Source organism: Scyliorhinus canicula, chromosome 10, assembly GCF_902713615.1.
Source record: "Scyliorhinus canicula chromosome 10, sScyCan1.1, whole genome shotgun sequence".
NCBI classification, from domain to species: domain Eukaryota; kingdom Metazoa; phylum Chordata; class Chondrichthyes; order Carcharhiniformes; family Scyliorhinidae; genus Scyliorhinus; species Scyliorhinus canicula.
In genome coordinates, this window is record NC_052155.1 from 39,757,646 (window position 1) to 39,774,000 (window position 16,355).

Genomic DNA, 16,355 nt, shown 5'->3' on the forward strand with positions numbered 1-16,355 from the left:
TGCACGCCGCTGCCCCCCCCCCCCCCCTGTCTGCACGCCGCTGCCCCCAAACCCACCCCCCCCAAATGCCGGGTCTGTCTCTCTCCTCCCCCCCCCCCCCCCCCAAACGCCGGGTCTGTCTCTCTCCCCCCCCCCCCCCCCCAACGCCGGGTCAGTCCTCTCCTCCTCCTCCTCCTCCAAACAACGCCGGGTCTCACCACTTCCGCAGCTGGTGAAACTGACGCGTATCGCGTCAGTCAGCTGCTGGCCCCTCTGGGAATGGAGAATCGCCGCCTAAAAGAAGGCCCCCACGCCGGAGTCATCTACTCCAACTTTGCTCGCCGGAAATCGGCGTTACGACGGTCTGCAGAGAATTTCGCCCCAGGGGACAAAGTCTCAAAATAAAGGGTAGCCATTTAGGATTAAGATGAGGAATTTCTTCCCTTGGAGGGTAGTCAATCATGGAATTCTCTAACCCAGAAGGCTGTGGAGACTCGGTCCATCCAGTATATTCAAGACCGAGATCGAAGGAATTTTGGATATTAAAGTTATTAAAGGATATGGAATAATGCTGGAAAATGGCAATGAGGAAGAAGATCAGCTATTATCCTTTGAATGGCAGAGAAGACTCATGGGCCTAAGTGTGCTTATTCCTAATCCTATTTCCTATGTTCCTATTTTGCATTTTTGAACCATCTGATGAAAATTTGTGCAATAATCACATCCCACGATTGGATGACAAATTCACATAGAACATCAATAATTAATGATCTTTTATTATCACAAGTAGGCTTAAATTAACACTGCAATGATGTTACTGTGAAAATCCCCATGTCGCCCAATTACCTAACAGTACATCTTTCAGGGCTTGTGGGAGGAAACCAGAGCACCCGGAGGAAACCCAAGCAGACATGGGGAGAACATGCAGACTCCGCACAGGCAGTGACCCAAGCTGGGAATCAAATCTAGGACCCTGGCGCTGTGAAGCAACAATGCTAAACACTGTGCTTCAATGCCGCCCCAGGGCAAGCAGTACAGCATGCATATTTCCACCTTGGAAGGGTTTTGGTCCGTCTATTATCCACCTATTCCATGAAGAGTACAGGAGGAATTGCCAGGAACAACACCAGGCATACCGAAAAATCAGGTGTCAATCTGTTGAAGCTACAAGGACTACTTTTGTGCCGAATGGCATGAGCAGCAAGTAATAGTCAGAGATGAGCAATTCCATAACCAATGGATTAGATCAATACTGTGCAGTTCTGTCGCATCTAGCCGTGAATGGTGGTGGACAACTAAATAGTTAACTGGAGGAGGAGTGGCGCAAATAGTTCTGTTCTCAATGCTGGAGGTACCCAGTACATCAGTGTGTAGAACATTACAGCGCAGTACGGGCCCTTCGGCCCTCGATGTTGCGCCGACCCGTGAAACCATCTGAAGCCTATCTGACCTACACTATTCCATTTTCATCCATATGTTTATCCAGTGACCACTTAAATGCCCTTAAATTTGGCGAGTCTACTACTGTTGCAGGCAGGGCGTTCCACACCCCTACTACTCTGAGTAAAGAAACTGCCTCTGACATCTGTCCTATATCTACCACCCCTCAATTTAAAACTATGTCCCCTCGTGTTGGTTATCACCATCCGAGGAAAAAGACTCTCACTGTCCACCCTATCTGACTCTCTGACTATCTTATATGTCTCTATTAAGTCACCTCTCAGCCTTCTCCTCTCTAATGAAAACAACCTCAAGTCCCTGAGCCTTTCCTCGTAAGACCTTCCCTCCATACCAGGCAACATCCTAGTAAATCTCCTCTGAACCCTTTCCAAAGCTTCCACATCCTTCCTATAATGTGGTGACCAGAACTGCACGCAGTACTCTAGGTGCGGCCGCACCAGAGTTTTGTACAGCTGCAGCATGACCTCGTGGCTCCGAAACTCAATCCCCCTACTGATGAAGGCTAGCACACCATATGCCTTCTTAACAGCCCTATTAACCTGGGTGGCAACTTTCAGGGATTTATGTACCTGGATGCCGAGATCTCTCTCTTCATCTACACTACCAAGAATCTTGCCATTAGCCCAGTACTCTGCATTCCTGGTACTCCTTCCAAAGTGAACCACCTCACACTTTTCCGCATTAAACTCCATCTGCCACCTCTCAGCCCAGCTCTGCAGCTTATCTATGTCCCTCTGTAACCTATAACATCCTTCAGCACTATCCACAACTCCACCGACCTTCGTGTCATCTGCAAATTTACTAACCCATCCTTCTACACCCTCTTCCAGGTCATTTATAAAAATGACAAACAGCAGTGGCCCCAAAACAGATCCTTGCGGTACACCACTAGTAACTGAAATCCAGGATGAACATTTGCCATCAACCACCACCCTCTGTCTTCTTTTAACTAGCCAATTACTGATCCAAACCGCTAAATCACCTTCAATCCCATACTTCTGTATTTTCTGCAATAGCCTACCATGGGGAACCTTATCAAACGCCTTACTGAAATCCATATGCAGCACATCAACTGCTTTAGCCTCATCCACCTGTTTGGTCACCTTCTCAAAAAACTCAATAAGGTTTGTGAGGCATGACCTACCCTTCACAAAACCGTGTTGAGTATCGCTAATCAACATGTTCTTTTCAAGATGATTATAAACCCTATCTCTTATAACCTTTTCCAACATTTTACCCACAACCGAAGTAAGGCTCACAGGTCTATAATTACCAGGGTTGTCTCTACTCCCCTTCTTGAACAAGAGGACAACATTTGCTATCCTCCAGTCTTCCGGCACTATTCCTGTCGACAAAGACGACATAAAGATCAAGGACAAAGACAAGGCTGAAGCATTCACAACCATCTTGAGGGAGTCAGAAGTAGCAAGTGGTTGATCCATCTCATCCTCCTCCAGGGGTCCCAGCAATCCCAGATTGCAGTCCCAGACAGTCTGTGATATCAAGAAACAGCTGAATGCACTGGATACAAAGGCCATTATTCCAGCAATAGTACTGAAGACCTGTGCATCAGAACTTGCTGGGCCCCTAGCCAAACTATTCTAGTCCAGCTACAGCACTGGCGTTTACCCAGCAATGTGGAAAATTGCCCAGGTATGTCCTGTACAGAAGAAAACATGATAAATTGAACACTGCCAGTTACTGCCTCGCCAGTCTACTATCAATCAGTAAAATGATGCAAGGGGTCATCAACAGTGCTAATAAGCGGCACTTGTTTAGCAATAACCTGCTAGTTGATGCTCAATTTGAGTTCTACCAGGATCCCACAGCTCCTGACCTCACCAAAGCCTTGGTTCAAATGTGGAAGAAAGAGCTGAACTCCAGAAGTGAGGTGAGAGTGACTGCCCTTGACATCTAGGCAGCATTAGACCAAATGCAGCATCAAGGCGCCATACAGTGAGAATCAGGTGGAAAACCCTCCGCTGGTTAGAGTCCTACCTGATACAAAGGAAGATGGTTGTGGTGGCTGGAGATACATTATCACAGTTCCAGGACATCACTGCAGGAGTTCCTTAGGGTAGTGTCAGCTGTTTCATCAATGACCTTCCATCCATCATAAGGTCAGAAGTAGGAATGTTTGCTAATGATTGTAGAATATTCAGCACCGATTGTGATTCCTCAGATACAGAAGCAGTCCATGTCCAAATGCAGCATAACCGGGACAACATGACGACTTGGACTGACAAGTGGCAAGTACCATTGTGCTGCACAAAGTTTCAGGCAATGACCCATCTCTAATAAGAGAGAATCTAATTATCTCCGACTTTCAATGGCATTGCCATCACTGAACTCCCCACGATCAACATTAACCAGAAACTGAATTGGACTAACGAAGTAAATACTGTGGCTACAACAACAGATCAGAGGCTAGGAATCCTGTGGTGAGGACCTCTCCGCTTGACTCCCAAACCTGTCCACCATGTACAACGCACAAGTTAGGATTGCGATGGAATACTCTCTACTTGCCTTGATGAGTGCAGCTTCTACCAGGGCCACACAGCTCCTGGTCTCGTCAAAGCCTTGGTTCAAACATGAGTTCAGCTTCAGCTCAACACCTCCAGGACAATGCAGCTCGCTTGATTGGCTCCCCTTCCACAAACATTCACTTCCTCCATCACCGACAAACAGTGACAACAGTGTGTACCATCTACAAGATGCGCTGCAAGAACACACAATAGCTACTTAGCACTTTCCAAACTCACAACCACTATCATCTAGAAGGACAAGGGCAGCAGACATATGGGAACACCATTACTTTTGGAAGATCCCATCAAAATCCTCACCATCCTGACTAAGAAATATATTGTAGTTCATTCACTGTCGCGAATCAAAACCCTGTAACTCCCTCCTTTAACAGCATTGTGGATGTACGTACACCACAGGGTTTGCAGAGGCTCAAGAGGGCACTCACCAACACCTTCCCAAGGGCAATTAGGGATGGCAATAAATGTTGGCCGAGCAACAATGAAACAAAAAACATTCTCCCACAAGAGGGAGCAGCCTCTCCACATTCACTCTTGTCAAGAACCCTCACGATCTTGAAGCCTTCAATCAAGTCACCTTATTTTCTAAACTTCAGTGGATACAAGCATAGTCTGCCCAATCTTTTCTCACAAGACAACCCGTCCATAACTTGAACGGAAGAGCTAACAATATTGAAGATAATCCTGAGGAGTGACCATTGCAGACCCGGTGAGCTGAATGGCTTCTTTCTCCGCCGTAGCGTTTCTGTGGTTCTTTTTTTAAAAAAGTATTTTTATTCAGGTTTTGCAGAATTTTTCATAAAAGAACAGTAATAACAATAATAACAAAACTAACTAGAGTGAATTTTAACATAGTGTAAAAAGAAAATACAGAATAACAATTAAATAGACATTACCCCACGCGACCCAGTCTTCCCACACCAGGGGTGGGCAAACTTTTCCGTGCAAGGGCCACATTCAGAAATTCACAATTTTAAAGGGCCGCATAGTATATTAAGTAAAATAATTACTTCACCCGGTTATGATTCTAGGCGCCTCATATAGAACACAGAACATAGAACAGTACAGCACAGAACAGGCCCTTCGGCCCTCGATGTTGTGCCGAGCAATGATCACCCTACTCAAGTCAACGTATCCACCTTATACCAGTAAGTAACCCAACAGCCCCCCCCCCCCCCCCCCCCCATTAACCTTAAAAAAAAAATTATTATTTTTTTTAATGACTTGGTGGGCCGCATAAAGACCTTTGGCGGGCCGTAGTTTGCCCACCCCTATCCCACACCATCCCAATGAAGCACTCAGCCCCGCACCCCCCCCCCCCCCTTTACGGTGCCTAGCTCTATCTTTTTTAATTTTTAAAAAAGTATACATTTTTTGAAATAATTTTTATTCACGTTTTCAACAACAAATTTTATCACAACAGAGAAAAACAGTAACCCCTCCCCTCCAATACAAAAACAATAAATTAACAAGAAAAAGAAATAAGCATAAAACCATGAGAACAAACCCCCATAACGAACCCGTAGCCCCCCCCCCCCCCCCCCCCCCAGCTACCTTCCCCGATTCCCGTCCATTTTCCCCTGATTCTTGGCCACCTGGCTATTCTTCCTCTTGTTCGTTGGCCACAAACAGGTCCTGGAACAGTTGCATGAATGGCTCCCACGTTCTGTGGAAGCCATTGTCTGACCCTCGGATGGCGAATTTGATTTTCTCCATTTGGAGAGATTCCGATAGGTCGGACAGCCAGTCTGCAGCTCTGGGTGGTGCTGCTGACCGCCAGCCAAACAGGATTCTACGGCGGGCGATCAGGGAGGCAAAGGCAAAGGCGTCCGACCTCCTCCCCAGGAATAGATCTGGCTGGTCTGAAACCCCGAAGACCGCCACTATCGGGCATGGCTCCACCCTCACCCCCACCACTTTGGACATAGCCTCGAAGAAGGCTGTCCAGTACTCCACAAGTCTGGGGCAAGACCAGAACATGTGGGCGTGGTTGGCCGGGCCTCTTTGGCACCGTTCACATCTGTCCTCCACCTCCGGGAAGAACCTACTCATACGGTTTCTTGTTAAATGGGCTCTATGTACCACCTTTAGTTGCGTCAGGCTGAGCTTTGCGCACGTGGCAGTGGAGTTGACCCTATGCAGTGCTTCGCTCCGGAGTCCCCACCCTATCTCAATCCCCAGGTCATCCTCCCATTTCTTTCTTGTTGCGTCCAGTACGGTGTTGGCCCTTTCTACCAGTTGGTCATACATGTCGCTACAGTTCTCTTTATCTAGGATACTTGCGTCCAGTAGGTCTTCCAGTAGTGTCTGTCGTGGCGGTTGTGGGTACGTCCTTGTCTCCTTTTGTAAGAAGTTTTTGAGCTGCAGATACCGTAGCTCGTTCCCCCTGGCTAGCCGAAATTTCTCTGTCAGTTCGTCCAGTGTTGCGATCCTGCCGTCCGTGTATAGGTCCCTGACTGTCAGTGTCCCCCCGTCCTGCCTCCACCTTTTGAAGGTGGCGTCAGTTAGTGCTGGTGTGAACCTATGGTTCTTGCAGATGGGAGCCTTGTCCGACATTTTGGTCAGGTCAAATTGCTGCCGCAGTTGGTTCCAGGATTGGAAGGTGGCTATCACCACTGGGCTGCTGGAGTGTTATTTGGGTGGGGGGGATGGGAGTGCTGCCGTGGCGAGGGCCCGGAGGGAGGTCCCCATGCAGGAGGCCTCCTCCGCGCGCACCCACTCGACCTCTGGCTCCTGGATCCATCCCCTTACTCGCTCGGCTGTTGCCGCCCAGTGGCAGAATTGTAGATTTGGGAGGGCTAGCCCCCCACCTGGATTTTGCTTTTTGTAGGAGTTTCTGTGGTTTTTGGAGCTAAAGGGGAAAATGAATAAACATCTAGCAAGTAGAAGAAAACTGAAGGGCTTTTTTAAGCATTAAGAAGGTAAAAACCAGGGCAGCACGGTGGCCTAGTGGTTAGCACAACCGCCTCACGACGCTGAGGTCCCAGGTTCGATCCCGGCTCTGGGTCACTGTCCGTGTGGAGTTTGCACATTCTCCCCGTGTCTGCGTGGGTTTCGCCCCCACAACCCAAAAATGTGCAGAGTAGGTGGATTGGCCATGCTAAATTGCCCCTTAATTGGAAAAAATAATTGGCTAATCTAAATTTATTAAAAAAAAGAAGGTAAAAACTTAGTTGAAAGAGAGGAGGGAGCCTTATTTTGGAGAATTATGGTGTTTTCATATTTGTAGTGATTAAATTAAAACTGAAAACATGTTATATCAACAATGTCTGGTACTTATGCTCCAAAATCATTTTCCTTTATAATTTCCCTTCAGGCTTAATGGCCAGATTAGCCTCCTTCGGATTTGTGCTAGTGTATGAAAATTGTAAAGCAGTAAGGTTCCATAGGCATAAATTTTGGGAATGATCAAATATAAGCACTTTGTATGTACATGAGGCATTAGGAGGCCGAATGCTTCCACACCTCAAGTTGGCCACTGCCTTCCCAATTTTCATCTTCGGTTGGAACGGGGACTTCTAAGTTTAAATGCGTACCTCTGGTGTCTCATCCTTGTTCACTACAGTATAGAAATGTCAGTCACAATCTAAGAAAATATGAACAATTCTGATTGTTTTTTTTTGTAACTCTATTTTAATTTAGCAACAGTAGCTGTGAAGAGGAAGAGGGGAAGACCCAAAGGTTCAAAGAAAAAATTCTATGCTGAAGCAGAAGAATCTGGAGATGCCGGTAGTTGCAATCTGAGTGCAGAAAATAAACTTGACCAAAAAGAGGAGGAATTGGAGGAGTTGGACAGCTTGGACTGCAGAAAGTGCAGCCGAAAATTCTCAAACAGGAGACAACTGCAGAAACATCGCTGTTTCGTTCTACTGAAAGACAATGGGGAAGAAGAAGAAGAAGAAGATGGTAATACTTATTTATCACCAAATATCAAACTGGGTTTAATGTTGTACTTTTAAAGACAGGGGTGCAGTTTTATTTTTCTGTTGGCTATTTGATTTTGTATGTTTTGTTTATGTATAGAGTTTGAAGTGTATAGGGATCAGTTATCTCAATTGTCTAGATGTCTTGAATGTGGTGCAGAATGATGCCAACAGTGCGAGCCCCATCCCTGTACTGTTGTGGTAGTTCATGAGGGCTGCCTCCTTGCCTTGCCCCATGCTTGATTTGGAGTGATATCCCTCAAGCTATATAATCAGTTTTCTTTCTCTAGCAGAAAGGGATGCCTATGGTCCCTTCCCTTGTAAACTATAACCTTACCTGGAGGGTGGGACAGAAGTGTCCATAATGTCACATAACCCTTGGATAACATGCATGAAACTAGTATTTTGGAACTCCATAGCTTACTAGGTATGAAATTAGTGCCAAGAAGCCCAATTTGAGTGGGCAGCTTTAGGTTTCAGGACAGGTCTAACTTGAAATCATGTCAAGCTAGATTGCTACCACCTAAAACAGGTGTGGAATTTAAAATATGTTAATCTGGGCCTAATACCTGTTTTAGGCTCTCTCAAAGGAATTTGATTGTGATGTGCAAGGTAGGCAGTGGCCATGATTGTTTGATACATACCTTTGGATTGCTGTTGGCATGGCAAGCTGGCTTTCGTGCTGTTCAAATAGATGAGCTGTCTATGGTGGCTTAAGAGGCAGTGTTGGTCACATGAGTGATCATTACTGTGTGAGTTTACAAACTGGATGTTTGAGTGCAGAAGCACCAAAGATAGTCCTTTACTATCCTGGCCCCAGTAATCCAACCCAAGCACATTCAATCATTTTATAATGATGGAATATAGCATGTGTCTGGCAGATTTTCTTTTTCTCTCTTTAAATTGGAGTCACTTGTAACATCAATACTTTTGCCTTATCTAAGATGACCTAATTCCGCATAGTCTACAACTGTAACTAAGTTATTTCTGCACGGAGTACCTCTGTTGTCATACATTGGTGGAGCCCTTGATGGAAGTATTTAACTTAGTATGGGATCATTCACGCCATTTCTAATGTGCGACTGGTAAACATATAAATTAAACAAAGTTATATAGACCTGGTAACCAGTTTTTTGAACAGGTCTCTGAGTTAGCTGATTTATGCTGGGATGAGATTAGGTAATTGACCTATTTTTTAGGTAGGCAAAATTCTACTCTCTCAATATATTCCCAATGTTCGTGAAAGTCCCGGTTTGTGGATATTCAATAGCAGTATGATCAGGCTTGACTGTGATACACCTCTTGTCAAATATTATATTGAATTTACAATATGGAAATGGGCTGTTTGGCCCAACTAGCTTATGCTAGTATTTATGCTTCACGCATTCCTCCTCCCTCTCCTCTTCATCACACTCTATCAGCGTAATGCTATTTATATCTCTCTTGTATCTGTCTAGCTTCTCCTGAAATGCATCTCTGCTGTTCGCCTCACTGCACCCTGTGGTAGTGAGTTCAACATACTAATCACTGTTTAGGTGCAAGACCAATAAGATATTTATTTTAAAGGCAGCACAGTGGCTTGGTGGTTAGCACTGGGACTACGGGACTGAGGATCCGGGTTCGAATCCCGACCCTGGTTCACTGTCTGTGTGGAGTTTGCACATTTTTCCCGTGTCTGCGTGGGTTTCACCCCCACAACCCAAGGATGTGCTGGTTAGGTGGATTGGTCACACTAAATTGCCCCTTCAATTGGAAAAAAAATAATTGGATACTCTAAATTTATAAAAACAAAAGGGCAGCACAGTGGCGCAGTGGTTAGCATTGCAGCCGCACGGTGCTGAGGTCCCAGGTTCGATCCCACCTTTGGGTCACTGTCCGTGTGTAGTTTGCACTTTCTCCCCATGTTTGCATGGGTTTTGCCCCCACAACAAAAATGTGCAAGGTAGGTGGATTGGCCACGCTAAATTGCCCCTTTAAAAAAAAAGATATTTATTTTGAGGCCGAAAATTCACACAGAGGGAGCGATTCTCCGGAAAGGTTTCTAATGCGAGAGGGATCTGCCGCGTGCATCCCAGCACTCAGCCCAGCGAAGCTGGCAATGCCCTTCAATATTAATTGGTCCACTTAATTGGTCCACTTAACGAGGCCCCACTGGCGTCTTGCCGTAAGTGAAGGCTTGCCAGCCGATTCGTGGGGCCGCACTTGCTCAGCCAACCCTAGTCAAGGTGCAACAATAGCACCGAGGAGACCAGCCCCATGATTCAGCAATGCATATCTGGGGAGGCTCCTAGATGCAATGGAGGCCAAGAGAGATTTACTGTGTCCCCGCAGGTCCTGGAAGGCGAGTAACAGGGCAGCTAGTGCTGCATGGAATGGGGTGGCGGTGGCTGTGAGTTCTGGGAGTGTGACCAGGAGGACTGACCTCCAGTGCTGAAAAAAGGTCAACGACCTACACGGGAAGCGCGAGTGAGCAGATACCAGCAGCCCCCCCTCCCCCTGACCTTTCAGCCCCACGTGAGAATTCTCCCCTCCCACCCCAACTCTCCATGTGGCGCAAGCATGAGGCTAATGATGCCCTCTCTGTGCCTGCTCAGGAAAAGATCTCCCACAATTGTCGGGAAAGAACTCAGACAGCGGAGGATTGCTGCACCTCCTTCGAGGAGTGTGTCCTGGAGGTGACCGATGACCGCCAAAGAGGCGAGGAAGCACTGGGCCTCACCTGGAGGACCTGTCAAACATGGGTTGTTATTGGCATGCTGACTCATCCCTCCCACTGACCACTTGTCTATGAGGCGTCACAGCTGCCATCCCCACCCTCCACCAGCTCAGATACATGCAAATGTTAGCGGTCAGGTTCCTAGGGCACAATCTGGTGAGCACCGCACTATTGCTGATGTACTTCAGGAGGAAGCAGGGACCCCTAGGAGAGACAGCAGTCAGAGGTCTGCTGGATCCCAGGACTCAGCTGGGTCCCAGCCTGATGCTGAGCTGATGGAAGAGGTATTCCCAGAGCTGATGGAGACATTAGGGTGTGGCTGGGACATTCCGAGGGAGATGTCAGCGACACTCCAGCAGATCCATAGCCTATTGGAAAAGTCCCAGGGGCTACGGGTGGAGGAGGTGTCACCGGCAATTCATTCACCGAGGCCAATACTGTAAGGGTGGCAACCACAGTGGAGAGCCTGGTGCAAAACGTCAGTGCCATTAATTTTTTTTTTCTAAATTTAGTGTACCCAATCATTATTTTCTTTTCCAATTAAGGGGCAATTTAGCATGGCCAATCCACCTAACCTGCACATATTTTTGGGTTGTGGGGGCAGAACTCACGCAGGCACGGGAAGAATGTGCAAACTGCGCATGGACAGTGACCCAAGGCCGTGATTCAAACCCGAGTCCTCAGCACCGTGCTATTGTTGGTCGTTCTGGGTGTCAATTTGGCTCTGTTTCTTTACTTAGCTCTGGAGTCGCCAGGTATCGTTAAGATACCGCCACAAGTTCAAGGTGAAGTTCAAAGCAATAAAACCATACACCAATTAGTAAGTTCAAACAACTGAGTTTATTATAATACAATTATAATAACTACCCATGCACACGCTAGAAGGATTAAGTTATTCCTACCGCTAAATAAACTAATACTTATCTCGAAGGAACTACCGGGTCAGGGAACAAGGCCTCTTGCTCTGCTCTGGTCTGCAGACTTCAGGTTGGTATAAGTTAAAAGGGGTCAGGAGTGCCTTCTCTGGTAGCGATCGTTGTGAGACACTTACTTGCTGGCGGCTGCTGTCCGAACCCCTCTCTCTCTCCTTCAGGGTCGTCTTGGCAAAAGCTGGTCGAGGTGCTGGTCCACGGAGGAGTGCTAGTTAAAGAGAGAGGAGGGCTGGACGAGAAGACTGAACCATGTGTGGGACATGTCTTTTATAGGTCCCAGGGATCCGCGCCCTTTTGGGCGGACTCCCTTACCTGCTTGGAATCGATTGGGTCTCTTCCCAATCAATATGTTTGAATCCCCCCAATACTGAGGCTGTTCCTTAGCTACTGGGCGGGCTCTCAGGCTCTTTGTTTTCGAACCCTGTTGGTGCCTGAGTGTCTGGAATCCTTTACAATGTTGCAGTTGCTTCCCCATTTGTGTTCATTGTATCTGGAATCGTTCCATTAACATGCTAATTATCCCGGTGATTGCCTCATTAGTATGCGGAATGTTCGTTTCGGTGCTGTCTGCTTTCTTAGCAGACAGAATCCACACCTGCTAGGTGCAGCCTGCTGGCGCTGCAAACATTGTCCATTTTATCCTATATGCTCTGTGTTCCTCCATTTTGTATTCAGGGAAATGGCCAACTTCGGTGGCTACACTTTCCACTGCGCCACCGTGCTGCCCGTCAGTACTATTAATGAGGGTGTCCAAGGCATTGCGCAGTCAGTGACAGCCATGGCTGAGGGTCTCGGCAGAATGTCAGACTCGCTGGGGGATGTTACCCAGTACGAGGCTGACCTTGATGAGATTCTGCGGGACACGTCCCGATCTGCGATTGGAATGGCTGAGGCACTGAGGAGTTTGTTCCAGTCGCAGGTGGGCATTGCCAAGGAGCTCTCAGAGCATGCCCTAATCACAGGAGCATCACCGAGGGCGTCGACACGATTGTGCCGGCATCAGGGAGCTTCTGGACTGGCAGAGCCAGATGATGGAGGGGCAACTGGGGCATGAACCAGCTGCCTCTCTGTCCCAAGGTGAACCCCAGGGCCCTATGGGCACTGACTGGGTGGAGGGTAGGGCGGGGTGCCAGCCCGGACCCATCCTATGGGAGTCGCGAGGTAAGCCACCAGCTCCCCGACTTCCTCCCCTCTGATGAGGCCGCGTCTCACAGTCAGCACCCGAAACCGGGCATCACGCCTGTGCATGTGCCGCTGCCAACAAGTGCACCGGGGCCCTCTGGCCCCAGAGCCTCCAGAGGATGCCCGCCAGGGATATTGAGGGCCATGGGACAAGGTAAGCAGCTGGCTGCTTCCATCTCTGATGTGCATCCTGGAGCAACACCTAGACACAGCAGTAGAGCTAGGAAGGCCAAGCACATTGTAGATCACTGGGGGCACCAGGGGATAGGGAGTGGGGGGGGGGGGGGGGGGGGGCACCATTGGAGATTGGGGAATTGTATAACAGATTAAACACTACAATCAGTATAACGCTTGATGAGACCATCAATTCACTCCGAACATGATTGAAAGTAAACTGTGGTTTTAATAGACTTACAAGTGAGCCTGCCTGTGACCAGAAGAACTGAGGGCAGGCTCACACGGCTGCAGCACTTTATACCTCCGGTAGTGGGAGGGGCCATGGGCGGACCCGAGGGTGGAACCCTGTACAAGCTCCTCATCTCCCCCTATGGGCAGAGCCGCGCAACGGCTCACAGACAGAACCCACAAGGACACAATACAATACAATGTGAATTACATTTACCCCCTGTAAACAAAGTCAAGTCCGGCGGGGGTGACGGGTCTACAGGTTGAGCCGGTCCGATGGCCAGGTCGTCCTTTGGGATCAGCGGAGCACCGGGGTTTCAACCTCTTCGGGTGGCTGGGTAGTGACGTTCGGTGTGGACTGCGGGGGTGTTTCGGTCTGAGCTCCGTTCCTGACCGGTGTGACGGGTGCAGGGGGGCGCAGGAAAACTATAGGCGTGGGGGCGCAAGGTGTGTAGGGTTGGATGGGGTGTAGTGTGAGGGGTACCTCGGCGGTGGTGGTGGAGGATCCTGCAGGCGCCAGGTCCCGGAGGGAAACGGTGTCCTGACGACCGTCGGGGTATTCAATGAAGACGTAGTGGGGGCTCGAGTAAAGCAGTAGTACCCTCTCTACTAGTGGGTCCGTTTTGTGAGTCCGGACGTGCTTCCGGAGGAGAACCGGGCCCGGTGTCCTCAACCAAGATGGGAGCGAAGCCCCCGTGGAAGTGCCCCTCGGGAAAACAAATAGTCGCTCGTGAGGGGTCTGGTTAGTGGCAGTGCACAGGAGGGACCTAATTGCATGGAGCGCGTCGGGGAGGACCTCCTGCCAGTGGGAGGTCAGGAGATTCCTGGACCGGAGGGTCAGTAGGATGGTCTTCCAGATCGTTGCGTTCCCCCTCTCCACCTGCCCGTTCCCCCTGGGGTTATAGCTGGTAGTCCTGCTCAAGGCGATGCCCTTGTCGAGCAGGTACTGACGCAGCTCGTCGCTCATGAAGGACGAACCCCTGTCGCTGTATACGTAGCTGGGGAAACCGAACAGGGTGAAGACACTATGCAGGGCTCTGATGACTTTATGGGAGGTCATATCAGGGCATGGGATAGCAAAGGGGAAGCGGGAGAACTTGTCTATGACGTTGAGGAAGTACACATTTCGATTGGTCGAGGGGAGTGGCCCTTTGAAATCGATTCTAAGGCGTTCAAAGGGCCGGGAAGCCTTTACCAAGTGGGCCTTGTCTGATCTATAGAAGTGCGGTTTGCACTCCGCGCAGATTGGGCAGTCCGTGGTGATGGCTTTTACCTCCTCGGTGGAGAAAGGCAGATTTCGGGCTTTGACGTAGTGGGCGAGCCGGGTGACCCCCGGGTGGCAGAGGTCATTGTGGATAGCCTTTAGGCGGTCGTCTTGCATGCTGGCGCATGTGCTGCGGGACAGGGCATCTGGGGGCTCGTTGAGCTTCCCCGGTTGATATATTGGATTGGATTGGATTTGTTTATTGTCACGTGTACCAAGGTACAGTGAAAAGTATTTTTCTGCAAGCAGCTCAACAGATCATTCAGTACATGGAAGAAAAGGGAATTAAACAAAATTCAAGAAAATACATGAGAATACATAATAGGGCAACACAAGATATACAATGTAACTACATAAGCTTTGGCATCGGATGAAACATACAGGGTGTAGTGTTAATGAGGTCAGTCAATAAGAGGGTCATTTAGGAGTCTGGTGACAGTGGGGAAGAAGCTGGTTTTGAGTCTGTTCGTGCGTGTTCTCAGATTTCTGTATCTCCTGCCCGATGGAAGAAGTTGGAAAAGTGAGTAAGCCGGGTGGGAGGGATCCTTGATTATGCTGCCCGCTTTCCCCCGACAGCGGGAGGTGTAGATGGAGTCCATGGATGGGAGGCAGGTTCGTGTGATGGACTGGGCGGTATTTACGACTCTCTGAAGTTCATTGCGGTCCTGGGCCGAGCAGTTGCCATACCAGGCTGTGATGCAGCCTGATAGGATGCTTTCTATAGTGCATCTGTAAAAGTTGGTAAGGGTTAATGTGGACATGCCAAATTTCCTTAGTTTCCTGAGGAAGTATAGGCGCTGTTGTGCTTTCTTGGTGGTAGCGTCGACGTGAGTGAACCAGGACAGATTTTTGGTGATGTGCACCCCTAGGAATTTGAAACTGCTAACCATCTCCACCTCAGCTTCGTTGATGCTGCCAGGGGTGTGTACAGTACTTTGCTTCCTGAAGTCGATGACCAGCTCTTTAGTTTTGCTGGCATTGAGGGAGAGATTGTTGTCGTTACACCACTCCACTAGGTTCTCCATCTCCCTCCTGTATTCTGACTCGTCGTTATTCGAGATCTGGCCCACTATGGTCGTATCGTCAGCAAACTTGTAGATGGAGTTGGAACCAAGTTTTGCCACGCTGTCATGTGTGTACAGGGAGTAGAGTAGGGGACTAAGTACGCAGCCTTGCGGGGCACCGGTATTGAGGACTATTGTGCAGGAGGAGTTGGTGTTCATTCTTACTGATTGTGGTCTGATGGTCAGAAAGTCAAGGATCCAGTTACAGAGTGGAGAGCCAAGTCCTAGGTTTTGGAGCTTTGATATGAGCTTGGCTGGGATTATGGTGTTGAAGGCGGAGCTGTAGTCAATAAATAGGAGTCTGATGTAGGAGTCCTTGTTTTTGAGATGCTCTAGGGATGAGTGTAGGGCCAGGGAAATGGCGTCTGATGTGGACCGGTTGCGACGGTATGCGAATTGAAGTGGGTCAAGGTGTTCCGGAAGTATGGAGGTGATGTGCTTCATGATCAGCCTCTCGAAGCACTTCATTACAACTGATGTCAGGGCCACCGGGTGGTAGTCATTGAGGCATGTTGCCTGGTTCTTCTTTGGTACCGGTATGATGGTGGTCTTCTTGAAGCAGGTGGGGACCTTGGAGTGGAGTAGGGATAGGTTAAAAATGTCTGTGAATACCTCTGCCAGCTGGTATGCGCAGGCTCTGAGTGCACGACCAGGGATCCCGTCCGGGCCCGTCGCCTTCCGTGGGTTCACTTTCAGGAAGGCCGATCTGATTTTGGAAACTGTGATGGTGGGTATGGGTGAATTATGGGCTGCTGGGGCACTCGACAGCGGATTGTTGGTTACCTGTTCAAACCGAGCATAGAATGCATTAAGTTCATCGGGAAGTGGTGCGCTGCTGCCAGAGATACTGCTCGGCTTCGCTTCGTGGCCCATTATGTTGTTTAGT

General features: G+C 48.7%; 1 protein-coding gene across 5 annotated transcripts in view; it reads left to right on the forward strand.

Annotated features, from left to right (window-relative positions):
* The window catches only part of LOC119972306 (zinc finger protein ZFAT-like), a 152,295-nt gene that overhangs the window by 14,699 nt on the left and 121,241 nt on the right, over window positions 1-16,355 (forward strand). For all 5 annotated transcript variants that reach the window (XM_038808797.1, XM_038808798.1, XM_038808799.1 and 2 more), the window contains one exon: window positions 7,626-7,889. In XM_038808797.1, coding sequence (XP_038664725.1) covers window positions 7,626-7,889 — 264 coding nt within the window. The remainder of the gene's footprint in view (window positions 1-7,625; window positions 7,890-16,355) is intronic.